General features: G+C 47.2%; 2 protein-coding genes across 2 annotated transcripts in view; one reads left to right on the top strand and one right to left on the bottom strand.

The window, feature by feature from the left end:
- Window positions 1-22325, bottom strand: part of TBCD (tubulin folding cofactor D) — a 207664-nt gene that overhangs the window by 138983 nt on the left and 46356 nt on the right. Inside the window, exon 14 of the mRNA XM_029080077.1 lies at window positions 14680-14774. Coding sequence (XP_028935910.1) covers window positions 14680-14774 — 95 coding nt within the window. The remainder of the gene's footprint in view (window positions 1-14679; window positions 14775-22325) is intronic.
- ZNF750 (zinc finger protein 750) lies at window positions 901-11114 on the top strand. Its single transcript, XM_007666499.4, has 3 exons — window positions 901-1097; window positions 7290-8861; window positions 9553-11114. The coding sequence occupies exons 2-3, from the start codon at window positions 7411-7413 to the stop codon at window positions 10274-10276; spliced, it is 2175 nt and encodes a 724-aa protein (XP_007664689.2). The 5' UTR covers window positions 901-1097; window positions 7290-7410; the 3' UTR covers window positions 10277-11114.

Below are 22325 nucleotides of genomic sequence, written 5' to 3'. Positions count from 1 at the left end.
ATCCCGAGACAACTTGGTATAAGAACTGTGAAAGAAGCCACTGAAAAGGAATCATTTGTAATCAACAATGCATTGCTTTACGTCTCTCCATTTGGGTGGAGGAGGGCATTTAAAAAAAAATCTTGCTGCCTGTATTCTCAAACGTGTGCTGTTTAAGAACCTGCCTAATGTAAATTCAGCAGGTAGAGTTTGGACTAAGTGGCTTGTAATTTCGTTTGCTCAACAGCTATAAAATTGAAGCTACAGAAAGTAGTGAATGTGAGATGTTATAATCAATTTCCTTAGGAGGTGACTCTTTTTCCTTTACAGTACCTGTGCCCTGGCGGCTGATTAAGAGACATGCTTTGGCAGGTTCCTTGGCAAGTAGGGCCCGGGGAAGATTTCTGTTCTGCCTTTCCCAGTGAAGAGTGGTAAAGGATGAGGATGGAGTCCAGGGGGAAAGGAAAGACGCAGACTTGAGAATTGGTGGCGGATAAAAACCTAGGACAACCCTCAAGCAAATTCCCCAGCAAGCAGTGAAGCAAATGGGCAGTGCCATTTGTTTCACAATAATTTGGTTAATCCCCAACTCGGTCCCACTACTGAGCTTCCTCTGAAGCAAAGTCTCACAGACCCCGGACTGAAAGGCCAAAACCACCTCCCGGAACCCATTTGGATTACAAGGTCCGAAACTGAAAACACTCCAAAAAAGCCCCCCAACCCGCTGCAACTCTGACACCCGCGTTCTCTTGGTGGCTCCCAGGATCTTCCTAGTAAAACTTGAAACCGTTTGCTTGTTTGAAGACCACGCGGGGGGGGGGGGGGGGGGGAGGGAGTGATAAGTTTTGTTTGATAGATCAGGTGCTGAGGTAATACTGAACTAAAACAGTACAGTGGATGCAAACACATGAATCGTAGCTCCAGGCAGGAATAATATCAGGGGCATCGCTACACCCTGAGGGCTCAACTCCTACTCTTTAAATCCCTCCCACTGAAACAGCCGCCTTCAGTTTCACCTAGCAATCAGAGTGAGAACAGGTACTTCTTTCTGGGCACTGACAAGCTGCAGTTGAACAGCCTGAGACCAACTGCTCCAGATCAGCACATCCTCTTTTCTGGTAAGTACCTTAAGATATTTTTCAACTGCAAGTTTTCTTTCGTACTTGCCTTCAGAGATTTCCTGAAGCAGCCGACTGAATGAAGTGAACGCCTTGCCAGCTGTTTTTCCCTCTGCTCTTCCCTCTTCTCTGAAAACTACTCTAACCTAGCAGGTGCAAAGCTCGGGGGAGAGCCATTATTATAAAAGTTTTAACAAGATTGGGGTTTTATTTTCAGAATGGGGTTTTATTGGAACTTAAATCCCCTCTGCTCTTTTCCTTATGAAAATTTAACTTTCCTCTAAGAAATTTTTACCTTAACCACCTGTCCCTCCCTGATTTTTAAAAATTTTAAACTACAGTGGACTTTTCATATTAAAGCATCGACTCACAGAGAATATTGGCAGGACCCCATATTACTATTTTGGTTTCTAGAGCTTTTATTTCTGAGAGATGCCTTTCAAGTCAGAAAGACAATAGCCACTTTAAACATATGTCAAACCAAAAGCTTATTTTTAAAAAAATCTAAACCACAATATTCAACTTTTCTTTGACAAGCACACGAAGGATCTGGTTATGAGAGAATTTTAAAAATTGGGAATCATGTTTCTACCACTTTTCTCCACTTATTAACATCTTTTCACTGATTATCAATGACAAAAATGTAACAAAGATTAAACTGATAGGCGCTTAAGGAAAAATAAGAGCAAAAAGAAAAAAAAAAAATCTCTCCCTAGGTGTAGGTGATCTTCCGCGTAAACTCTTAATGAACCTGAGCATTTATAGTCAGATGCTTACAGGTTCTCTCACTTTACCCTGACCTGTCCAAAAAATCCATGGGTCTTTGGGAAAGGTCAAGATGATTTCCTCGCTCCTTTTTCACTCCACATTTTCACCCGGCAAAGTGGGTTTCCCTTCTGTCGGGTTACCGCCCCGCTCAAGTTTATCTTTCGTTAAAGGGCCGAGAGACTAAGAGGGAGAGGCGCTTAATCACTGGAAAAACTCAACTAGAATAAAACCCACAGATCTCGTTCTTGCAACACCCCGATTGGTAGCGACAGTGGCACGTCCTTGAGTTACGCAATCATGCCACATCACAATATTTTAATTATAGTATGCCCTTCAAACTGCTCGCCGGCCAGCTGGACCCCACCAAAGGATACTGGAACATTACTTTAGTACAGAGGTTAATGTGCATGACAAACATAGTTACCTAGCCTGTCACAGCAGTGTCCCATAAAGTTAAACTATAATTATCCGTCCCTCCACCCTCAACTATCAAAGTCCAGTCTAAAAGCTACTCCTTCACGGGACCTGCCCAGAGCTTGGACTCTTCAGAAACATTTTTTAAACTCCATCGCCCAAGCTAGCCCGACGAATCGGCCAACGTTTGGGGCTTTAATGCTTGTTGGGCTCCGCCGGCAACTCAGGGCTTCTGAACAAGACAAACAATAAGCCTGTGGCCAACCGAAACCACACACACTGACGCAGAGACCTGCGTGGGTTGTTTTGCCAAGGTGACACGGTTGGGTTCAACGTGAACAAGAGTCCTGCAGGGAGGGATCCAGGCAGTCAATTTAAGATCATCTCCGGCCCTCTGAATTAAATGAACTTCTCGTTCACGTACCCTGGAATCTCCAACCGTGAACCTCAACCTCAATATCACTTCCAGGTTTGTTTTCCAAATCTAATTCCGGTTCCTTAGGGAACGCTCATTCGATACTGGGTCTTGCTGTAACGCTCCTTCGATACTGGGTCTTGCTGTAATGCTCCAACCCAACTTCAGAACTCCTAGTGCTACTTTCTGATGGCCACCCTGTTCCATTTCCTTATAGAAAATTGAAACTGATGGAGCTCTCTTGCCAACACCTCCCAAATTTAGTTTCTCTTTTTTTGTTAGCAATCTGGAGTTGCACTTAAAGTTCAAGTCGGCATAAACGCTCTTAATATATTTACAGTCCACTTTTGTAAGGACATAAAATTAAGCTGGACCCTACCAATCCTAAAATTGGAAATTTTAGCTGGAGAAATCAATCTCCTAATCCCATTGACATGTCACATAAGCAGTCTGACGGGAAAAAATGAGTAGGGGAGTGGACGAAATCTGGATTTGTAGCGTGCCTTTGCAGTGAATGCAAAATAGAGTCTCTCTCTTTTAGAAATAGAACCTGTCATCAATTTGGTGGGGAGAGCGAAAATGTGAAGAAATGTGAAATGTCTGAAAAGTGAGAAAGAAAGGCAGAGGAGGGGAAGGGAGTGCATGGGGAAAGCTGACCTAAAGCAGATGAAAATGCAATGGGGGGGGGGGGGGGGGGGAGAAAAAAAAATCAAACTTTCCCCACCTGCTGTGCCACAGTACTAAGGCTACTAATTCAACCTGTGTCCTGGGACAAAGTCAGATGAAGAGAGAAGCACTCTGCTCTTGACCACTGCTTAGGCAAATTGAAAGCAGAAAGAATAAATGAAAATAAGTTTGTGATTAGTAACCTCCATTCAAATGTGCCTTCCTAATAATACTTAATGCATATCCCCACCCAAAATCCCCAAAAACAACTTGAGATTCTCTTTTATCACTGCCCAGGAGCAGTGGGACTAAAATTGAAATGAATTACAGTAGAGTGAGGAAAAAACAAGGGATACAATAATTCTCGCTATCTGGAGGAAGAATCTCTGCCACTGAATGCAAAGGGCTGTCGTACACAGTTAAGACAGAGAGAGGCAAGGATTGCTTTGTTTTGGCAACAGCTGCTTTTTTCCAGAGTAATTAGCACTGGCACTTTCAAGACAGTACGAAGTGCAACAGGAATAAACTGACCGACCATGGCTATTACAAGGCTTCTGCTTCTGTCCCAGTATCGTGACTGAGAATCCCGGCAGTAAGTTTGATTTCACTTTCACCTACAGGTGAAGTGTCGGGGGGGGGGGGGGGGGGGGGGGGGAGGAGGGGAGAGAAACACCCCCACACGCACACACATGCTCTAATACCCTTTTCTCAAGTGGCCCTTGTCCACACAGACTTCTGGGACTACCAAGCCCCACTAAGTCGGCTGCTGGGGTCCCCAAAGAATCCAATCTTGCAGCAAAAGCAGGGAAAACAAGTGCTTGCCGAATGGAATTTCCACAGTAGTGCCTCGTTTGTGCAACTGCAGGAGTGTACGGTACCCATCAGCCATCTGACCCAGAAAGAGTTTGGCAAGTTTGGGTTTTAATTAGCCAGCACGAAGGGGAGGCCAGTTTACCTGCAGTTGCTCAAACTTTTAACCACATCTTTGGCTTCGCTTAAGACAATTAAATCCTAGAATGCTCTCTCATGAAGCAAATTGGAGGGCTTGACTCTTTTTTCCCCTAAAATATTCCTTTCCAAGGTTTTCAGAACCTCGCCTCGCTCGGTAGGCACCCGCAGAGAACAATAGTCCAATTTCTACGCTACCCTTAACTGAAACGAACCTGCTGACAAATGACAATTCTCTCCTCGATAAAATAGCGATTTACACATAATTAATCCCCTCTCCAGAAAGAAAAAACCCTCGGGTCACACCTATTTAAAAAAAAAGATCCGATGTAAAAGACCGTAAAACAAACAATAAAAGGCAGGAGAGAGTTTGTCGGTTTAGCCAAACACCTGTAATTTGAAATGTTAACAATGCTCTTAGGAAGGGGAATCGGAGAATAACCAGTCCTAAAAGCCCACAAACCTCTCACTGTTCAAAGTAACAAAAAGGCCTCTGGAGAAAAAGGCACAAGGTATTCTATTCACTTTCACAATGAGTATCGCTAGAGTTTCGGGACACACAATTGATAAATGTTTAGCAACAGTCATCATTTTGATCATGATGCTTATAGCTAGTGATGAAATCATCAGTTTTTAGATCTCTGCCATAACACATCCTATACAATCATGGGAACTGCACTTGAAGAGGTTCTCACGCCTTCAGAATCAGTGAGCATAATGGGACAAGCCGATACAAGCCCCACTGACTTATCTACCCAGCCAACCATCAGGCTGGATAATGCATCCGCGTCTCCCTCGGCTTCCTGAAACGAGGCACGGGAGTTGCAATTTCAGAGATCGGGGTGGGGGTGGGACGGACAGCCCGCCGTACTCTGCAAGCTGAACGTGTGTTAGATAAAACCGACCTAGGGAGCCGGTTGGGATTGACGGAGGAGAGGCAGAAGAGAGATCGGAAGGGGAACCGAGGCTTTCCAACCGGCTGGACTTTGCGACGGGCTGCTTGCTTAGATTTCTACGTTCTCTGGGGAAACACTTCCAAAGTTTTGCAAGAAGTGAGGAGAGGGGTCCTGGGGGCGGGGAGAGCCAAGCCGACATAATCGAGTTGGGACGGCATACATGGGAACGGGAGTTTGACTGACGATCCCAGCCCTGACTCACCCTGGGAACCTTGGGCAAACCACGTAACGCTCCTTCTGCCTCAGTCTGCCTCGGTGAACTACGGGAGAGAGACCAACCCCCCGGGGGGGAGGGGGGGGGCTCACCGGCCTGAATCTTCAGCCTCAGAGAAGCCCCCCAGGTAGCAAAGAGTCATTGCCATCTTAAGGGAAGGGACTCAAGGTGCCTGCCCAAGTGTTTATTGTTCTATTGTACTCTCCTTAGTGCTTGGTACAGTGCTCTGCACCGAGTAAGCGCTCAAGAAATGACTGAATGAGATTCTCATCCAAGAGGGTTGATTCACAGCCATTATTGAACTGCACGCTGCTCTTGTTTCAATCGATCAAATTGATGGCATTCAATTGGGAGAGTACAATACAGCAGAATTAGCGGACCCGCTCCCTTACATTCCCATTCAAGATATTTGCAATCCAACACAAATACCTAACCTCAGCCTTACTCCTCCATTGCCCCTCCGGCACCCTCTTTCCTTTTAGGCGCTACTTTCAGAGGAACTGGGCCCAGGGTGGAAAGCCTGAAGATGAAAATTGTAATCATAAATATGATTATAGATATATATATCTATAGATATATATAGATATATATATATATGATTTTACACATATATATGAACAAGAATGCGTATGTGCACATATACGTGTGCACACACACATGCACTCATGCTCTCTCTCTCATTATCTCTCTCTGTCTTCCCCCAGACGGCCTCAGGCAAGTCCTTTCCTCGCCAGCCTCGTTTTCTTCCAGAAAGGCAGGGGGGGAAAAAAGTGACCTAATCCCTAAGAATGTTTATAAAGTGCTTTGAGGGTTACAGATGAAAAACAGCCATCCTGTAAGTGCAAAGTTAGTACTGGTGAGATGACTCTCCTTTTACCTTGCTCATTTTATTGGTTTGAATGCAGTAAAACGGAGCCAAGACTTTGGTCTGCTTTTCTTTAAAATTTCCACCTGCAAAATTTTAATAGCAGTAGTAATTAAACCAAGGCATGATTTTTTTAAAAATATCTTGTAATGGACACCACCATCCTGCTTGTTACTAGAACTTACTCTTTGGATACAGTTTTGAGGTCTTGAAAATTGTATCCGTGAGCATGTCTGATTACAGAGATCCATGTCCTGTTATTAGAAGGAAACAATAAAGGATTCACGGAAATCCCTTCTCTTCTGAAACCAACTTGTTCCCCCCAACCTCACCTAGCGACCTTTTACCCTTTCCTTAAAAGGTTCCCTGGGGCAGGGGGAAAAATCTCTTGCCAGTGTTCCCACACTTGAGGTAGGAATACAGGATTTGCTTTACAGTTCCACATTCTACCGGGACCTGTATTTGATCGGGGATGTTTCTTTAACAGCCTCCGGAGGCTCCTCCGGGGCCACTAGATTCAACCCAGTGAGGGTGGGGATGTTCCAAAATCATAGCTGGGAGTCTGGTCCAGGGGTTCTACAATGGTAGTCGCCACAGCTCACAGAACCTAAGATCTTCTTAACTCAGCAGCCCACGATGAAGTTGGTCAATTTCCTCTCTCTCTAACAGGATTGGCACTTTGGATCCTTCTGGGGGTGAGGGAGGTATCGGAATGGGCACGGCTGGTGTCATCCCGGCACCAGGTAGCGGCACTCGGAGGGAGCGAGGAATAACATGAAAGTTACGGGCGATTCCGAAAGATTCTCTCCGGCCCAGAGACTTATTTAAGTCTCAGGACTATATGATAGGAGTTGTGTGCTCGTGCATGGATCTGTGCGTCTGTGTGGGCGTGGGCGTGACTGAGGAGGAGGTACCCCACACTCATGAATTCGCTCTTCTGTTCCAGCCCGATTGAGAGCGAGGCCCTCCCTTCTTCAAACCCGGCCGAAGCTGGACCCCAAGGTGGAAGATTTGGAGCAGAACGCTTAGAAGGCTGTTTCCCCAGACATAAGTTACGAGGCGGAAACATGAGTCTCCTCAAGGAACGAAAACCGAAGAAACCTCATTACATCCCCCGGCCGCCAGGCAAGCCCTTCAAATACAAGTGTTTTCAGTGTCCCTTCACGTGCAACGAGAAGTCCCACCTCTTCAACCACATGAAGTACGGGCTGTGTAAGAACTCCATCACCCTCGTGTCTGAGCAGGACCGGGGCCCCAAATGCTCCAAGTCCAACTCTCTGGAGCCGAAACAGACGAACCAAATAGAAGCTCTGGTCAAGCCAACCGCTTCCAAGTCGACCCCCAATGGACTATCGAGTCTGGATTCCAAGCTTCCCCCGGGCTTTGCCAAAGAGGACGTCAAAGAGAACTTGGAATTCCAAAATCATGTGAGCAAGAAGGCCCCCGAGCAGAAGGCTGGCCCTCCAAAGGACATAGCACCCCCCGGGCCAGAAGGCGCCATCAACGGCGGCATCATCCAGCCTGTCTTGGAAGGGGTGGTCCGCCCTTCGGCGTTTATTCCCGTCGGAGAGCACAGGCTCAAGGGTCCGGAAGGCCACGACGTGTCCGAAATGCTGTCAGCATCCAACTCCGCTTCCAAAAGCTCGTCTTTTCATGCCAAGTCGGCGTTTCATGCTCCTGGTCACCCGTGGAAACCCGGCTCGACTTTTCTCCCTCCAGAGTTCCCACCGAAGATTCCCTCGGCCAAAGGCTTCGGCTCCGTCCCCCCTTACATTCAGCCGATGATCCCAGAATACCCGCCCCACTTCTACACGGAGCACGGACTGGCCACTCTTTACTCGCCGTATCTGCTTCCAGGGAACTCGCCGGAGTGTGAAAACTCGCTTCTCTCCGTCTACGGTGCCCACGACCAAAGGCACTTTCTCCCTCACCCCGGGCCTCTCCCTAAAACCTTAAATCCATCCCCGGCCACTTATGAGCACTACAGGTTTTTCCAGCAATATCACTCTAATCTCCCAATGCCATATGGATTTTATAGACCAACAGAGACCGCCTTTTCCTCCTACAGCCTCAAACTTCCTCACGTAGCCAGTATCACCAGGGAGCAAAGTTCTCACCTGCTCGAGGAGACGACCTTGCTCTACCCAGCTTCTTCCAGCCCATCCAGACCGCACCCCTTGGCCTCCCACAAGAGGCCGGCCGACTATGAGAAGGAAAACCCGCTGCTCCCCGCCAAAGACCTTGCCAAAGACGAGCAGAATGAAAGGGAAGGGGCCAAGATGAGCCCACGGGCGGGGACTGCGGCCACCGGCTCTCCGGGAAGACCTAGCCCCACCAACTTCCCTCAGACGAGCCACGCTTGTGAAGGGCTCTTTGATCTCTCCAGTAAACCCTCTTCCGGCCCCCTTGGAAAGCCGCCTCAGGCTGAAGAAACCTTTGTGGCCTGCAAGCCCCTGAGGAGGAGCGTGGAGCCCCCGAACCCCGAGATGCAGCCCTGTAGAGAGGCCTCTCCCGAAAGGTAAGACCCTCTCTGGGACGTAACAATCAATTCCTCGGGGGAGGCAGGACGGACCCAAAGAACTTTCCAGTGACTTGAGCTCATTCCCAAAGGCCAATTTATCACTTCCGGATGGCACTGATTTTCAAGAGAAGCAGCAGGGGCTGGTGGAAAAAGGAAGGGGCCTGGGAGTAGGGGAATCTGGGTTCGAATCCCAGCTCCGGCACTTGCCCGCTGTATGAACCTGGGCAAGTCGCTTGACTCCTCTGGGTTTCAGTTTCCTCATCTGTAAAATGAAGGCACGATAATAACTATAGCACTTTTTAAATGATATTCGTTAAGCGCTTACTATGTGTCAAGCACTGTTTTGAGCACTGGGGTAAATACAAGTTAATCAGATTAGACAAGGGGCTCATAGTCTAAGAAGAAGGGGCTCAATCCCCATTCTCCCTTTCCCTTAGACTGAGTCCCATGTGGAACAGGGACTGGATCTGACCTGCTTCTATTGCAGCTACCCCAGAGTTTAGTACAGAGTTGGGCACATAATAGACACTTAACAAATATCACAGTGATAACTACATAGAAACTTGTTTGCACAGCTGAGCCACATCTGATGTGCCCTGAAAAGCACTCCAGTTCCCAACCAACTTCCGTTCATTTTCTTCTCCCAGAGGGACTAGGAATTTAACCAGTCTCTGCTTTTCCCCCCTAGCATTAACGTCACCGACGAGGGTGGGCACCTTGAGTCTGGAAGCCCCTCTGACGTTCCCGAGGACTCCTCTTTGAACACGGAAGACGAGCCCGGGATAACGCCACTCAACCTTTCAAAGAAGCCGTCCGCCAAAGGCATCCAGGACCGGGGGTATAAAAGCACCGCTCCCCTGGAGAGCCGGGACTTCATGGTCCTGCAGGATGTGCCTCTGAACCTCTCGGTGAGGGACTCCTGTAACTCCGCCAGGCTGCAGCCCCCGCTCCACAGCCCGCCGCGAGAGGCCGAGGCCGCCGCTCATCAAAAGGCCGGGGGTGGGAGCTGTGAAGCCGAGTGCCACCCGCCCAGCCACCCCCAGCGGAACAGTGACTGTGGTGACCCCTCACACCCGGCCCCTCCGTCCGAAGCCCACGATCTGAGGATCGTGGACAGCACCGACGACCAGAAGCAGACGGCGGCGGTGGCTTTGTGTCAGCTGGCCGCCTACAGCCCCGCCAAGGGGAGAGGCGAGAGTGAAGAGGCAGACTGTCGGGACCCTGCCTCACAGGCGGGGGAAGCCCCTGTCGGATCCTCAGACGCTCAGGAGAGTCCAAGTCTCCCCAAAACAAAAGCCCCCAAAAGGACGAATCAAAAAGAAGCAGCGAAATCTCAGTCCGGGGCTAAGAAAGGGAAACCGAATGACAGTGGCAGAGTGTTTACTCTAAGAAAGAGAACGCGGCTGTCTTAACGCTGAACTTTCTCGGGTGCTATCGAGAGGGCAATATCCAGTCAGCTCACCCACTATGCCTCACCTTCCACGGCCTTGGCAATTCTCCAGACCTGACATCCTTTGCTCTCTGGTTGGCCGGCTGTCTCGTGTGGCTTTCTGGGACTCCAGAAAGCGGCCCCTCGCTTTGATGTTGTAAATAGAAAGTGTTAATATTAAAGGTGCTTCTAATTTTGTACTAGACGTTTTAGAACGATCGGTTTCCGCTGTACAAAGCATCAACGTTTGCATTCAAAACAGAAGCTGGTGAAAGTGCGTAAAGATGGATGTTTTAGGTGTAAGCCATGTGGTGGCCATTTATATATATGCTTTTACTACCACATTGTTTGCTTCAGAAAGAATTCACTGTTTCTAGTGGCTGTAAGATACTGTAAGATACTGTGGACTTGAATTTCAGAATTCATTAAAACTAGGTGTTCATGTCTTGCAGATGATTTACTTTAGGTGTAGAGGAAAAAAATCACCATCAGCAAAAAAAAGAAAAAAAAAATGTAGACATCTGTTTAAAAGCTTCTTTCTGTATGGAATGTGAAAATACTGGGATTTGTTTTACTGGAGACAATCCACAAATATCAAAAGGATATTTATATAAATAATTTATTTCTCAAGGGAAAAGCATCGTTGGTGATGGCATAATTTCAGCAATGTGAATTGGGAACATTTCTTTCGCTATAACGCTTCAATGTTTTGCAGTGCCTTCCATCTTGTTTTCTAATTCCTCAGCCTATCGGTCCTACTTGTTCGTTTTTCAAGTAAAGTTGTGTACTCTACTTATGGATATATAAAATGATTACATTAAGTAGACGCTTGTTGCATTTGATTTTGTAACTTTTACTCAAATCAAATCTGGGTGAGATTAAAAGAAGCCCAGCCACCAAGACAGAACTTTAAAGGAGCCCAAGGTTACAGTTCAAAGCCACCTGTTACCTCAAAAAGTTTCCTGCTCCGGAAAGCTGAGACAAATGAATCCGCTCTCGGTCACAATGAATTCGGAGGGGGGGAAATGGAGACAGTTCCTTCAACTCCCACCTGAGACTGGCAACTTGGCAAGGCTTAGAATATTTAGCCCCATGCATTTTCCATTGTTATTCACACACCGTCCTGTTCGAACTTGTACAAAATCCATTTATTTCATTGGTTTTCTAACACCAGTCTATGTTTGCGGAAAACGCCCCATTAGTTTGAAAAACTCCAAAAAACACACACACACACACACAGCACTTCCTCGACATAAAGATGGTTTCTAATCATGAAAAAAAAAAGGATGTTCATTACAGAGTCCACCACCTGGGTAGTGTGACGATTCACAGTCAATTGCAGAGAACGGTCCCATATCTTCACAAATGACAAATGTCCCCCTAACCAGGCAGCCCATGGCAACCACCACTGCAAAAGGGCTCACTCGGCCTTTCCGGCCTCCACAGGCTCAAATTGTGGGGAAGACAAGGTGGTCGGAAATGAGGCGAGGTATCTATTGTATGATTAATTGTGCAATATGAGGCCCTGGGGGTTGAGGGGGAGGAGGTGGATTTCTTCCCAACCTTGAAGCAAAATGGAAGGCAACACAAGGAACTTAACCCTCGTTTTGATGTCCCACTGTGCTTACAAGAATGTCTCTCCAGTCTTTTTTTTTTTTAAATGATATTTGTCAAGCACTGTGTGTCAAACATGGTTCTAAGAGTTGGGGCAGGTTCCAGCCAATTGGGTTGGACACAGTCCCTGTCTGGCATGGGGCTCACAGTCTAAGTAGGAGGGAGAGCATGGTATGGGCATCCACGAGACCATCCGACTTCCCTTTTCAACTTGGCCACTTTTTCTGATCACTTTTGAATGGGGAGAATGAGGGAGCCCCTTGCCTGGCCTCAGGCAGCTAGTATTTGAACTTTTCCGATTTCTCTGCTTCATAAATTTCTTTATCAACCACACTCCTCAGGTCGCCTCCTCCACACCTCTTTCCAGTCTCAACCCTGGCCGCTCATCAAAATGACCCTCGCCTTCTCTTCAGTTTGGAGTGGACTGGCCACTTCTCTTCCAGGTCTCGCTTTCAACTCACGATTTTTATCGTTCCCATTTAAGGACATCCAGAAAGATCTGGGGAGCTATAATTCTACTCACTTTGAAACAACTGCAAAAAAGGAGAAGGGCTCAGTTCCCCTTCTCAAAAGCCAGAGCAGCGGTCGGGTGTGCAAGAGGGAATTTCTGGTTTCTGCAGAAATTAAGGCACCTGAATAAGTCTAGCAATCCTGCCCCTTACTCTGTGCTGGGTGGGTTCTACAATGAGGGCATCTCGGATGAGGTCCAGCAGGTGGGATCTGTCCTGAATTAGAGACAGAACACTGCCCTTTGCATTTTTTCTAATGGCATTTGTTAAGCACTTATTAGGGGGCAAGCACTTGGACTAAGCGCTGGGGTAAATATGAGATAATCAGGTTGGACACAGTCCCTGTACCACATGGGGCTCAGAGGTTTAATCTCCATTTTGCAGATGGGGCACCAGGCACAGACAAGTGAAGTGACTTGCCCGAGGTCACGCGGATGTGGCGGAGCCTGGATCGGAATCCAGGTCCCTCTGACTCTCAGGCCTGTGCTCTTTCCACTAGGCCAAGCTTCTTCTCCAAATTTGAAGCTTCTGATGGGGAGACTGCATGCCAATATATAAGCCATATGTCACAAATGGCATGGGTCTGGGAGTTGCTTAGGTTAACTGGGGAACCTATAGCCCACAAACATCAGTGATAAAATACCAGAGAGAGATGGAGACTCTGGTGCCAGGTATAGCTTAAAAATCCTGTGGCTCTTCCTTTACTCAGGGTGACTTGTACTGTGTTTAGTACAGTGCTCTGCACATAGTCAATGGTATTTGAGTGCTAACTGTATGCAAACTACTGGACTAACAGAATTAGCAGACCCATTCCCTGCCCATAATGAGTTTACAGTCTAGAAGGGGAGACAGACACTAATACAGTTTGTAATGTATAATTTAAAGAGATAATAATGATGATATTTATTAAGTGCTTACTATGTGCCAAGGACTGTTCTAAGCACTGAAGTTGATACAAGGTACTTTAGCTGCCCCATGTGGAGCTCACAGGCCTTAATCCCATTTGACAGATGAGTAATGTAATGTTGGTATTTGTTAAGCGCTTACTATGTGCCGAGCACTGTTCTAAGCGCTGGGGTAGACATAGGGGAATCAGGTTGTCCCACGTGGGGCTCACAGTCTTAATCCCCATTTTACAGATGAGGGAACTGAGGCCCAGAGAAGTTAAGTGACTTGCCCACAGTCACACAGCTGACAAGTGGCAGAGCTGGGATTCGAACTCATGAGCCCTGACTCCAAAGGGTAACTGAGGCACAGAGAAGTGAAGTGGCTTGCCCAAGGTCATGCAGCAGACAAGTGGCAGAGCCAGGATTAGAACCCATGACCCTCCCAAGCCCATGCTCTTTCAACTGAGCCACACTGCAAGTGCTGTGGGGTTGTGGTTGGGACAAATATCAAGAGTCCAAAGGTCACAGATTCAAATGCACAGATGACACAGAAGTTAGCACTCAATATATACCCTCAATCGATGGATTGACTGGAAGTAGGGAGGGTCCTAGGTGATATAGCAAAAAAGCCTCTCAAATCCCATCATTCCCAGGATTTTCCTTCATCTTGAGGCAACTTGCCTCTGTTTTTTTCCTTCCTCCGCCTGCCGCACTGTTTCATCTCTCACTGGATCACGGAACACATTTTACATTTCAAGTCAGTCGGTCATTCGATTGTACTTATTGAGCGCTTACCCTGTGCAGAGCACTGTTCGGAGGGCTTGGGAGAGTAAGATATGACAATATGACGGATATATTCTCTGCCTGCCACGAGCTCGCAGTCTAGAGGGGTAGAACCTGAAAGTATAACAGCAACTGAACCATGCCCTGGAAGGGGCCTAAGATTAGGGATCCATCTAGAGCTAAGAGTAGCCCCTTCTGGACTTAGAGCTCATCGTAGGCAGGGAACGTTCCTACCAACTCTCTTGTACTGCCCTCTGCCAAGCGCTTAGTACAGTGCTCCGCGCGCAGAAAGCACTCGATAAATACAACTGGTAGGTTCAACTTCAAGGGCAAATATCCGCCTACATGACACAACTAGCTTAAAACACAATGACGCCACCCAACCGCTCGTATGGGGTCAGCTGCGGGTTCCCAGAGCACGGAGGTGAAAACTGGACGGGGTATGACAAAGTCCAACTAGGTTACTCTGAATCTCACGACCGGGGTTTCAGAGCTGCTACTCCCGTCCAAAGCCTGCAGCCGGATGAGCTGGAATATTCCACACCCAATTTCCCGGGCTGCCCAAATCAACCGATAAACGCGGCGGTACTCACCGTCTGAGAGTCGAGAGGGCAGAAGTAATCCTCGCCGGCCTAGTTCAGCTAAAGCCAGGCATCCGCCGTGCCATGCGTTGTCCGTTTCCTGAAAACTAACAACGTGCAGAAAGTCAATTCACCAATCAATCCATCAGTGGTGTTTCTTGAGCACTAACTGCGTGCAGAGTTCTGTACCAAGCGCTTGGGGGTATTTATTGAGTGTTTACTGTGTGCAAAGCACTGCACTAAGTGCTTGGGAGAATACCGCATTACAGTTTGTAAAATGGGGATTAAGACTGTGAGCCTTATGTGGGACAGGGATTGTGTCCAACCTGATTAGCCTGAATCTACCCCAGTGCTTAGTACAGTTCCAGGCACATAGTAAGCACTTAAATACCATTAAAAATTATAGGGTTGGTAGACACGTTCCCTGCCCACAGTGATCTTAAAGTCTAGAGGGGGAGGCAAACATTAATACAAATAAATAAATTACATATACGTACATCAGTGTTAAAGGGTGGTGAATAAAGGGTACAAATCCAAGAGCAAAAGCAACAGAGAAGTAGGAGAAGAGGAAATGAAGGCTTAGTCGGGAAAAGCCACTTAGAGATGTGCTTTTAATAAGGCTCTGAAGGTGGGGAGAGTGATCATCTGTCAGCTACGAAGTGCGAGAGCGCACCAGGCCAGAGGAAGGATGTGGGTGAGGGGTCGGCGGCAAGATAGACGAGATCTGGGTACAGGGAGTAGGCTGGCACTAGTAGGAAATCAGGGAAGTAAGGTAGGAGGCAAAATACCGGTTGGAAGACACGATCCCTGCCTTCAATCTAGTGGGGGATACAGATACTAAAGCAAATCACAGATTAAGGGAAGCGGCACAGCACAAGGCTATGTTCCTAAGTACCATGGGGCTGGGGGTGGGGTGAGTAGAAAAGCGCTTAAAGGATACACTCCCAAGTGCATGAATGAATCAAAAGGGAGGGTGAAGAGGATGGTTAAATTAGAGGTCAGGGAACTTGAGGGGTTAGATTCACGCTATAAACTTTTCTCAGGTATTTAATAGCAGCAACGATAGCACTCTAACTTCCTGGTTTCTAACCACATGGACTGGGGGAGTTGGCTTAGCCTTACTAGAAAGAGCACGGGCCTGGAAGTCAAAGGCCCTGAGTTCTACTCCTGACTCCCCCACTTGCCTGCTGTGTGACCGTGGGGAAGCCACAGAAGCAGTGTGGCTTAAAGGAAAGAGCCTGGGCTAGGGAGTCAGAGGTCGTGGGTTCTTATCACAGCTCCGCCACTTATCAGCTGTGTGACTTCAGGCAAGTCACTTCACTTCTCTGTGCCTCAATCACCTCATCTGTAAAATTGGGATTAAGTCTGTGAGCCCCATGTGGGACAACCTGTATCTATCCCAGCACTTAGAACAGTGCAAGGCACATAGTAAGCGCTTAACAAATACCATCATCATCGTAACAACATTGGACTCGAAGCCTGCCTGAATCTAGATATCTCACTGAGATCTCTATTGTACTCTCCCATGCGCTAGGCAGGGTGTGCCCACGTAAGCACTCACAAACCATCCATTGATTCTCACTGGAAAAAATAAAATCTATCTTCTCGAGGCTACCCATTCCATAAATTGCCTTGTAAAATATGAAGACCCATGCAAAGAGGTGACATGGCATGCTCTAGGACTTGCTAGGAAAAGTATTTCATGTCAAACTATTAAGTGAATACGAATATAGAAGCATCGGAGACTAATCTAATTCTCGTCTCTAATGAAAAGAGAAGAGGCCTGGGAGTCAGAGGACTTAGGTTCTAATCCCAGCTGGGCCCACTGTCTGCTATTTTAACATCTCTGTGACCCACATCCCTCCTCAGCAGAATGGAGATTCAATACCTGTTTTCCCTCCAATGCGGACCCCATTATCTTGTATCTAACCTGATGCCTTGGCACATAGTAAGCACATAAATACCACAAATATGATTACTATACATAGTAGGAAGTGAGAGAAGTAGTGTTCATTTTTTCATGATCAAATTCCTACAAGAGTTTATTTTCCCTTTAATTAAAAAAGCATGTATATATCCATGACCTTTAAAGGATTCACCCCAAATGTCTTTAACAGAATCTCACTATCAGACATTATAAAGCATGTAATAGATATTATATACTTCATATATAATACACATACCACGCAGATAACACATCAGACATTATAAGTGAAGCAATATATCAAATATTCCAGGATTAAGAAAACTCACTAAAAAGAGTTTCCTCCAACCAAAAAGATGCCATTTTATGGTTTTAACAACTAAGAATCAGTATTTCTAACAGACTTTTTTTTTTTTTGCAGTATTTATTAAGCACTTACTAGGTTCCAGGCACTGTACTAAGCACTGGAGTAGATGCAAGCTAATCGAGTTGGACACAGTCCCTGTCCCACCTGGGGTTCACAATCTCCACCTCCACTGTACAAATGAGATAAAGTGAAGCACAAAGCAGTTCAGTGACTTGCCCCAGGACACACAGCAGGCAAATGGCAGAGCCACGATTAGAAACCAGGGCTTTTTGCATCTCAGGGTCGTGCTCTATCAATCAATGGCATTTACTGAGCGCTTATGATGTGCAAAGCACTGAACTAAGCACATAGTAGAGTCCAATGCAAGAGAATTAGCAGACATATTCGCTGCCCATAACAAGTGCTCTATCCAGTAGAACCATGCTGCTTCTGGGCCGATGGATAATTCAAGCAGATCTCTGCCTAAAAAAACAATGATTCAGGTAAGATGCTCCTATACTTTCCAGCTCCCATGGCCTGGAGCCAAACCACCCTGGGAAAAATCCATTCTAGCTTAGGCAGGCACCTCCTGGGTAGGGACTTCTCCATTGGCGGCTGATTCGGTGCCAGGAGAAATTTCCCCTCTTTGGTGAGAATTCTTGGTAAAGAGAGGGGGCTGGGAGACATGAACCTTGGTCCCCTCTGGGCGTGGGGCTTTCTCCATCATGGGCGGCGGGAAAAGCAGCATGGCCTACTTGATAGAGAAGCGGCCTGTGGGTTCTAATGTGACATGTGGGTTCTAATTCCGGCTTGGCCACTTGTCTAACCTTGGGCAGGTTGCTTCACTTCTTTGTGCCTCAGTTACCTCATCTGTAAAATGGGGATTAAGACTGAGCTTTAAATGGGAGAGGGACTGTGTCCAACCTTATTAGCTTCTACCTACCCCAGTGCTTAGTACAATGCCTGGTACAAAGTAAGTGCTTAAATACCATTTAAAAAAAAAGGGGGGGGGCGGGGACACCAGTTCACTGTGTAGCATGGCTTAGTGAGAAGCAGCATGGCTTAGTGGCAAGAGCACAGGTTTGGGGAAGTCGGGAATTCTAATCCGGGCTCTGCTTGTCAGCTGTGTGACTCTGGGCAAGTCACTTCACTTCTCTGTGCCTCAGTGACCTCATCTGTAAAATGGGGATTAAGACTGTGAGCCCCAAATGGGACAACCTGTTTACCTTGTATCTACCCCAGCTCTTAGAACAGTGCTTGGTACATAGTAAGTGCTTCACAAATACCATCATTATTATTATTGTGGGAAATGAAATCCATGCTCCAGGGAGGTCAGGGACCTCACCCCAATCTCAGCATTTTAGGCTTCAACTGGCAAGACTGCTATATCACTGTATGCAGGAAATGTGTTTGGGTATTGTTCTATTATGCTTTCCCAAGTGCTTAGTACAGTGCTCTGCACACAGTACGCACTCATTAAAATTGACTGATTGACAGACATCAGGCACATGTCCAAGAGGCCTTCCCTGACTAAACCCACTTTTCCTTTCCTTCAAATCCCTTCTGTGTTGCCCTGACTTGCTCCCTTTACTCATCCCCCTTCCCAGCCCCACAGCACTTTATGTCCAAATCTGTCATTTATATTAACATCTGTCTCCCCCTCCAGACCGTAAGCTTTTTGTGGGCAGGGAATGTGTCTGTTATACTGAACTCTCCCAAGCACTTATTACAGTACTCTGCACACAGTAAGCGCTCAATAAATGATTGACCTACTATCACCTGACAGCCAAGCATTAACTGCACATCCTGTTCCCGGCCCTCCAGAATCCGAGTGGTTTCTCTCCAATCCGGCCCCCAGGGCCAGTGGGTCCAGTTCAGGGGCTACCTCTTTGTCTCTGTCTGGCTACCTTCCTGCCAGTCTGGAGAGCCACAATGTTGCTTGCAAGATCAGAATCCCCTCCCTCTTTCTTTTCCATCAATCAATGGTATTTTGCAAAGCATTATACTAAGCGCTTGGGAAAATAGAATACAACAGAGTTGACCGACAGGGTCCCTGCACACAAGGAGTTTATGGACTAGAGGGGGAGACGGACATTAATGCAAGTTGCGGACACATACATAAGTGCTGTGGGAGGCTGAGGGCGGGGTGGAAAAAGGGAGCAAATCCAAGTACGAGTGTATGCCTCATTCATTCATTCAATGGCATTTACCAAGTGCTAACTGTATGCAAAGCACTGAACTAAGTGCACGGGAGAGGACTTTGCTCTTCCCCACTCCCAGCCCCAAAGCGCTTATGTACATATCTGCAATTTTATTTATCCCTTTGCTCTTCCCCTCTCCCAGCTCAAAAACATTTAGATATATATCTGTAATTTTATTTGTAGTGATGTCTATCTCCCCAACTAGACTGTGAGCTCAATGTGGGCAAGAAACGTCACTGTTGACTGTTATATTGTACTTTTCCAAGTGCACAGTACTGTGCTCTGCACACAAAAAGTGCTCAGTAAATATGACTGAATGAATCAATAACAGACACATTCCCTGCCCACACTGAGCTCACAGTCTCCCCGCGACAACAGTCCTAGCTGAATCGGACACCCCTGGGCCAACAAGGTAGCTGCGGCCATTTGGTTGGGGGTGATATGCTGACAACACGGTGTCAGGGGGGATGTATCAATTCTCGTTCCTCCTCTCCCCGGTCTCCTCACCCGGCCACCCACGTTACCTATTGCAGGCTCTTCTGGGCCTGAATCCAGCCCCGCCTTTTGGAGATTAGATCTAGTGGACAAGGGGAGCCATGGTCACAGGGTTCGGTGTTCCAGGCACCTCTAGGCCAGCGTGGACCCCGCTTGGAGAGGGTCAAAGGGGAGGCGACTTTTCCTCATTTATCTTCCCCCCACCATCCGGCCCAGGAGGTTGTCTCCTGTGCCGCTGTTGCCCCCAACCTTGCGTCCCTCACACAACTTGGGGCGCAGTTGCTGAGATCACCCAGCCCCTCTCTCCGACAGCACAGCAGCTCACCAAGAAAGGGGAGTCTTCTAGGGTCCCCTAGAGAGTGTACTGCCTCCAGCCTCCCGGCCCCAACGCTCCCAGAAAATGGACCTCCACACCCCAACCATGCTCAGGCCTCAAACCCAGTCTCCGACATCAGACAGGTTTGGGGGTGTGGGGTCTCAGGAGGTAACTGCCCCAACTAGACCCATGGCCAAGTGCAGGTCACTGCCCAAGGAGAAAGGGCCAGAGGTACTTTTTCTTGAGCTGATGCTCCAGTGGATTCTGGTCACTGCAACGGCTGGGAAGCTGCTGACTCACTGCCAAATATCTGTAGTTTATTTACTCTATCAGTAATTTAATAGTAACAATAATTGTGGCATTTGTTAAGCACTATGTGCTAAACACTGTTCTAAGCGCTGGAATAGATACAGGGTAATTTATTATATCTGCAATTTGTTACATCTGTAATTTATTTACTTGCATGTCTCCCTGGCTATAAACTCATTGTGGGTGGGGAATGTGACTGCTTAGTAGTATATCATACTCTCCCTAGCGCTTACTACGTAAGTGCTCAATAAATATGAGTGACTGACAGACTAGCCTATCTGATTCCAAACTGTTCCTGAGCAGACAGGGTCTCAAAGTTGATTACTAATTCCCCAGAGTCCAAGTGGAAAGCCTTTGGAATGACCACCTCACACAGCAATATTCTTGACATACAGTCAATTTTTTATATGGCATTTGTTAAGCACTCCCTGTGTGCAGGCACTGTACTAAGCACTGGGGTAGATACAAGCTAATCAGCTTGGACAAAATCCATGTCCCAGATAGGGCTCAATCAATTACATTTACTGAGCGCTTACTGTTTTGCCGGGCATTGTGCAAAGCACTTGGAAGAGTACAGTGTAGCAGAGTTGGTAGACAAGTTCCCTGCACACAACGAGCAGCGTGGCCTAGGGACACAGTCAGGCCTGGGGGTCAGAAGGACCTGGGTTCTAATCCTGATCCACCACTTGCTCACTGTGTGACCTTGAGCAAATCACTCTTCTCTGAACCTCAGTTACCTCATCTGTAATATGGAGATTAAAACAGTGAGTCCCATAACAATAATAATAATAATATCGATACTTAAGTGCCTACTATGTGCCAAGCACTGTACTAAGTACTGGGATAGAATACAGATTGGTCATATTCTCTGTCTCACTTGGGACTCTCAGTCTGGAACAGAGAACAGGTACTGAATTGCCATTTTACAGATAAGGAAACTGAGGCACAGAAGTCAAGTGATTTGCCTGCTGGGTGACCTGGGGAGAGAGGTGGAGGCAGGATTACAATCCATTTCGTCAGACTTCCAATCCTCTGCTCTATTCCCTGGGCCACACTGCTTTTCCATATTTTTACTGCACTAACTGAACTCAGGTAAATGTTTTAAGTTGCTTCCACTTTCAGGACACGCATAAACCATTCAGCTGGAAGCAGCACGGTCTAATGGAAAGGGCACGGGCCTAGGAGTCAGAGGACCTGAGCTCTAATCCCAGCTCTGCTTCTCTGAAAAACAAGCTTCTCTGACATTAATCAATCCAACAATCGTATTTATTGAGTGCTTACTGAGTGCAGAGCACTGTACTAAGCGCTTAGGAGAGTACAATATAACAGAGACTCTAGACTGAAGACTCTAGAATCCAGACTGTAAACTTAGAATGGGCAGGCAATATGTCTGTTTATTGTTGTACTGTACTCTCCCAAGCGCTTAGTACAGTGCTCCGCACACAGTAAGCACTCAATACACCCGAATGAACAGAGTTGGTAGGCACGTTACCGTGCCCACGACTACTTAAAGAGTATCGTATTGTGTTCTCTTCTAAAGTGGAACAAGGAAATCCCAGTCCTGTCCCTCTATCTCCTACAACCCTTAAGGTGAGACTCCAGGAAGTCGCTTTCTATTGATCGATAGTCAGTATGATGAAATATTTTTTTCCCCCTACTTCCTCATATATTCAGTTTGGCGAAGGCACAACTCCCCGGGGAACGCTACCCCCTGGGTAAGGCATCAGACAGCCTGAAGCCAAGCCAGCTCCCGGCTTTGCATTCTTCTCAGTTGCCTGGGGAAAAAGCCAACTGAGGAAGCCACTGCCCTCAACGGGTACATATTGGAGCGAGAAAGGGCGGAGCTGTTCTCTTTGCTCCACAGGTTTAGGGTAGAATCTAGCTTTGCAAGAAGCAGTGGCGGCCAAGTGGAAAGAGTCCGAGCCTGCGAGTTAGAAGACCTGGCTTCTATTCCTGGCTCTGCCACTTCTTCTGTTGTATGACCTTGGACAAGTCCCTTCACTTCTCTGGGCCTCATTTACCTCAGCTGGAAAATGGGGAATAAGACCATGAGCCCTAAGTGGGACA

Source organism: Ornithorhynchus anatinus, chromosome 15, assembly GCF_004115215.2.
Source record: "Ornithorhynchus anatinus isolate Pmale09 chromosome 15, mOrnAna1.pri.v4, whole genome shotgun sequence".
In the NCBI taxonomy this organism is placed as follows: domain Eukaryota; kingdom Metazoa; phylum Chordata; class Mammalia; order Monotremata; family Ornithorhynchidae; genus Ornithorhynchus; species Ornithorhynchus anatinus.
The sequence above is the reverse complement of the archived record's forward strand: the minus strand, read 5'-3'. Positions and strand labels throughout refer to the sequence as shown.

Excerpts from the sequence above, each read along its gene's own strand:
- ZNF750 (XM_007666499.4), top strand. The coding sequence starts at position 7,411 with ATGAGTCTCCTCAAGGAACGAAAACCGAAGAAACCTCATTACATCCCC. Across the intron at positions 8,862-9,552 it reads AGAGAGGCCTCTCCCGAAAG|CATTAACGTCACCGACGAGG; the intron begins GTAAGACCCTCT and ends TTTCCCCCCTAG.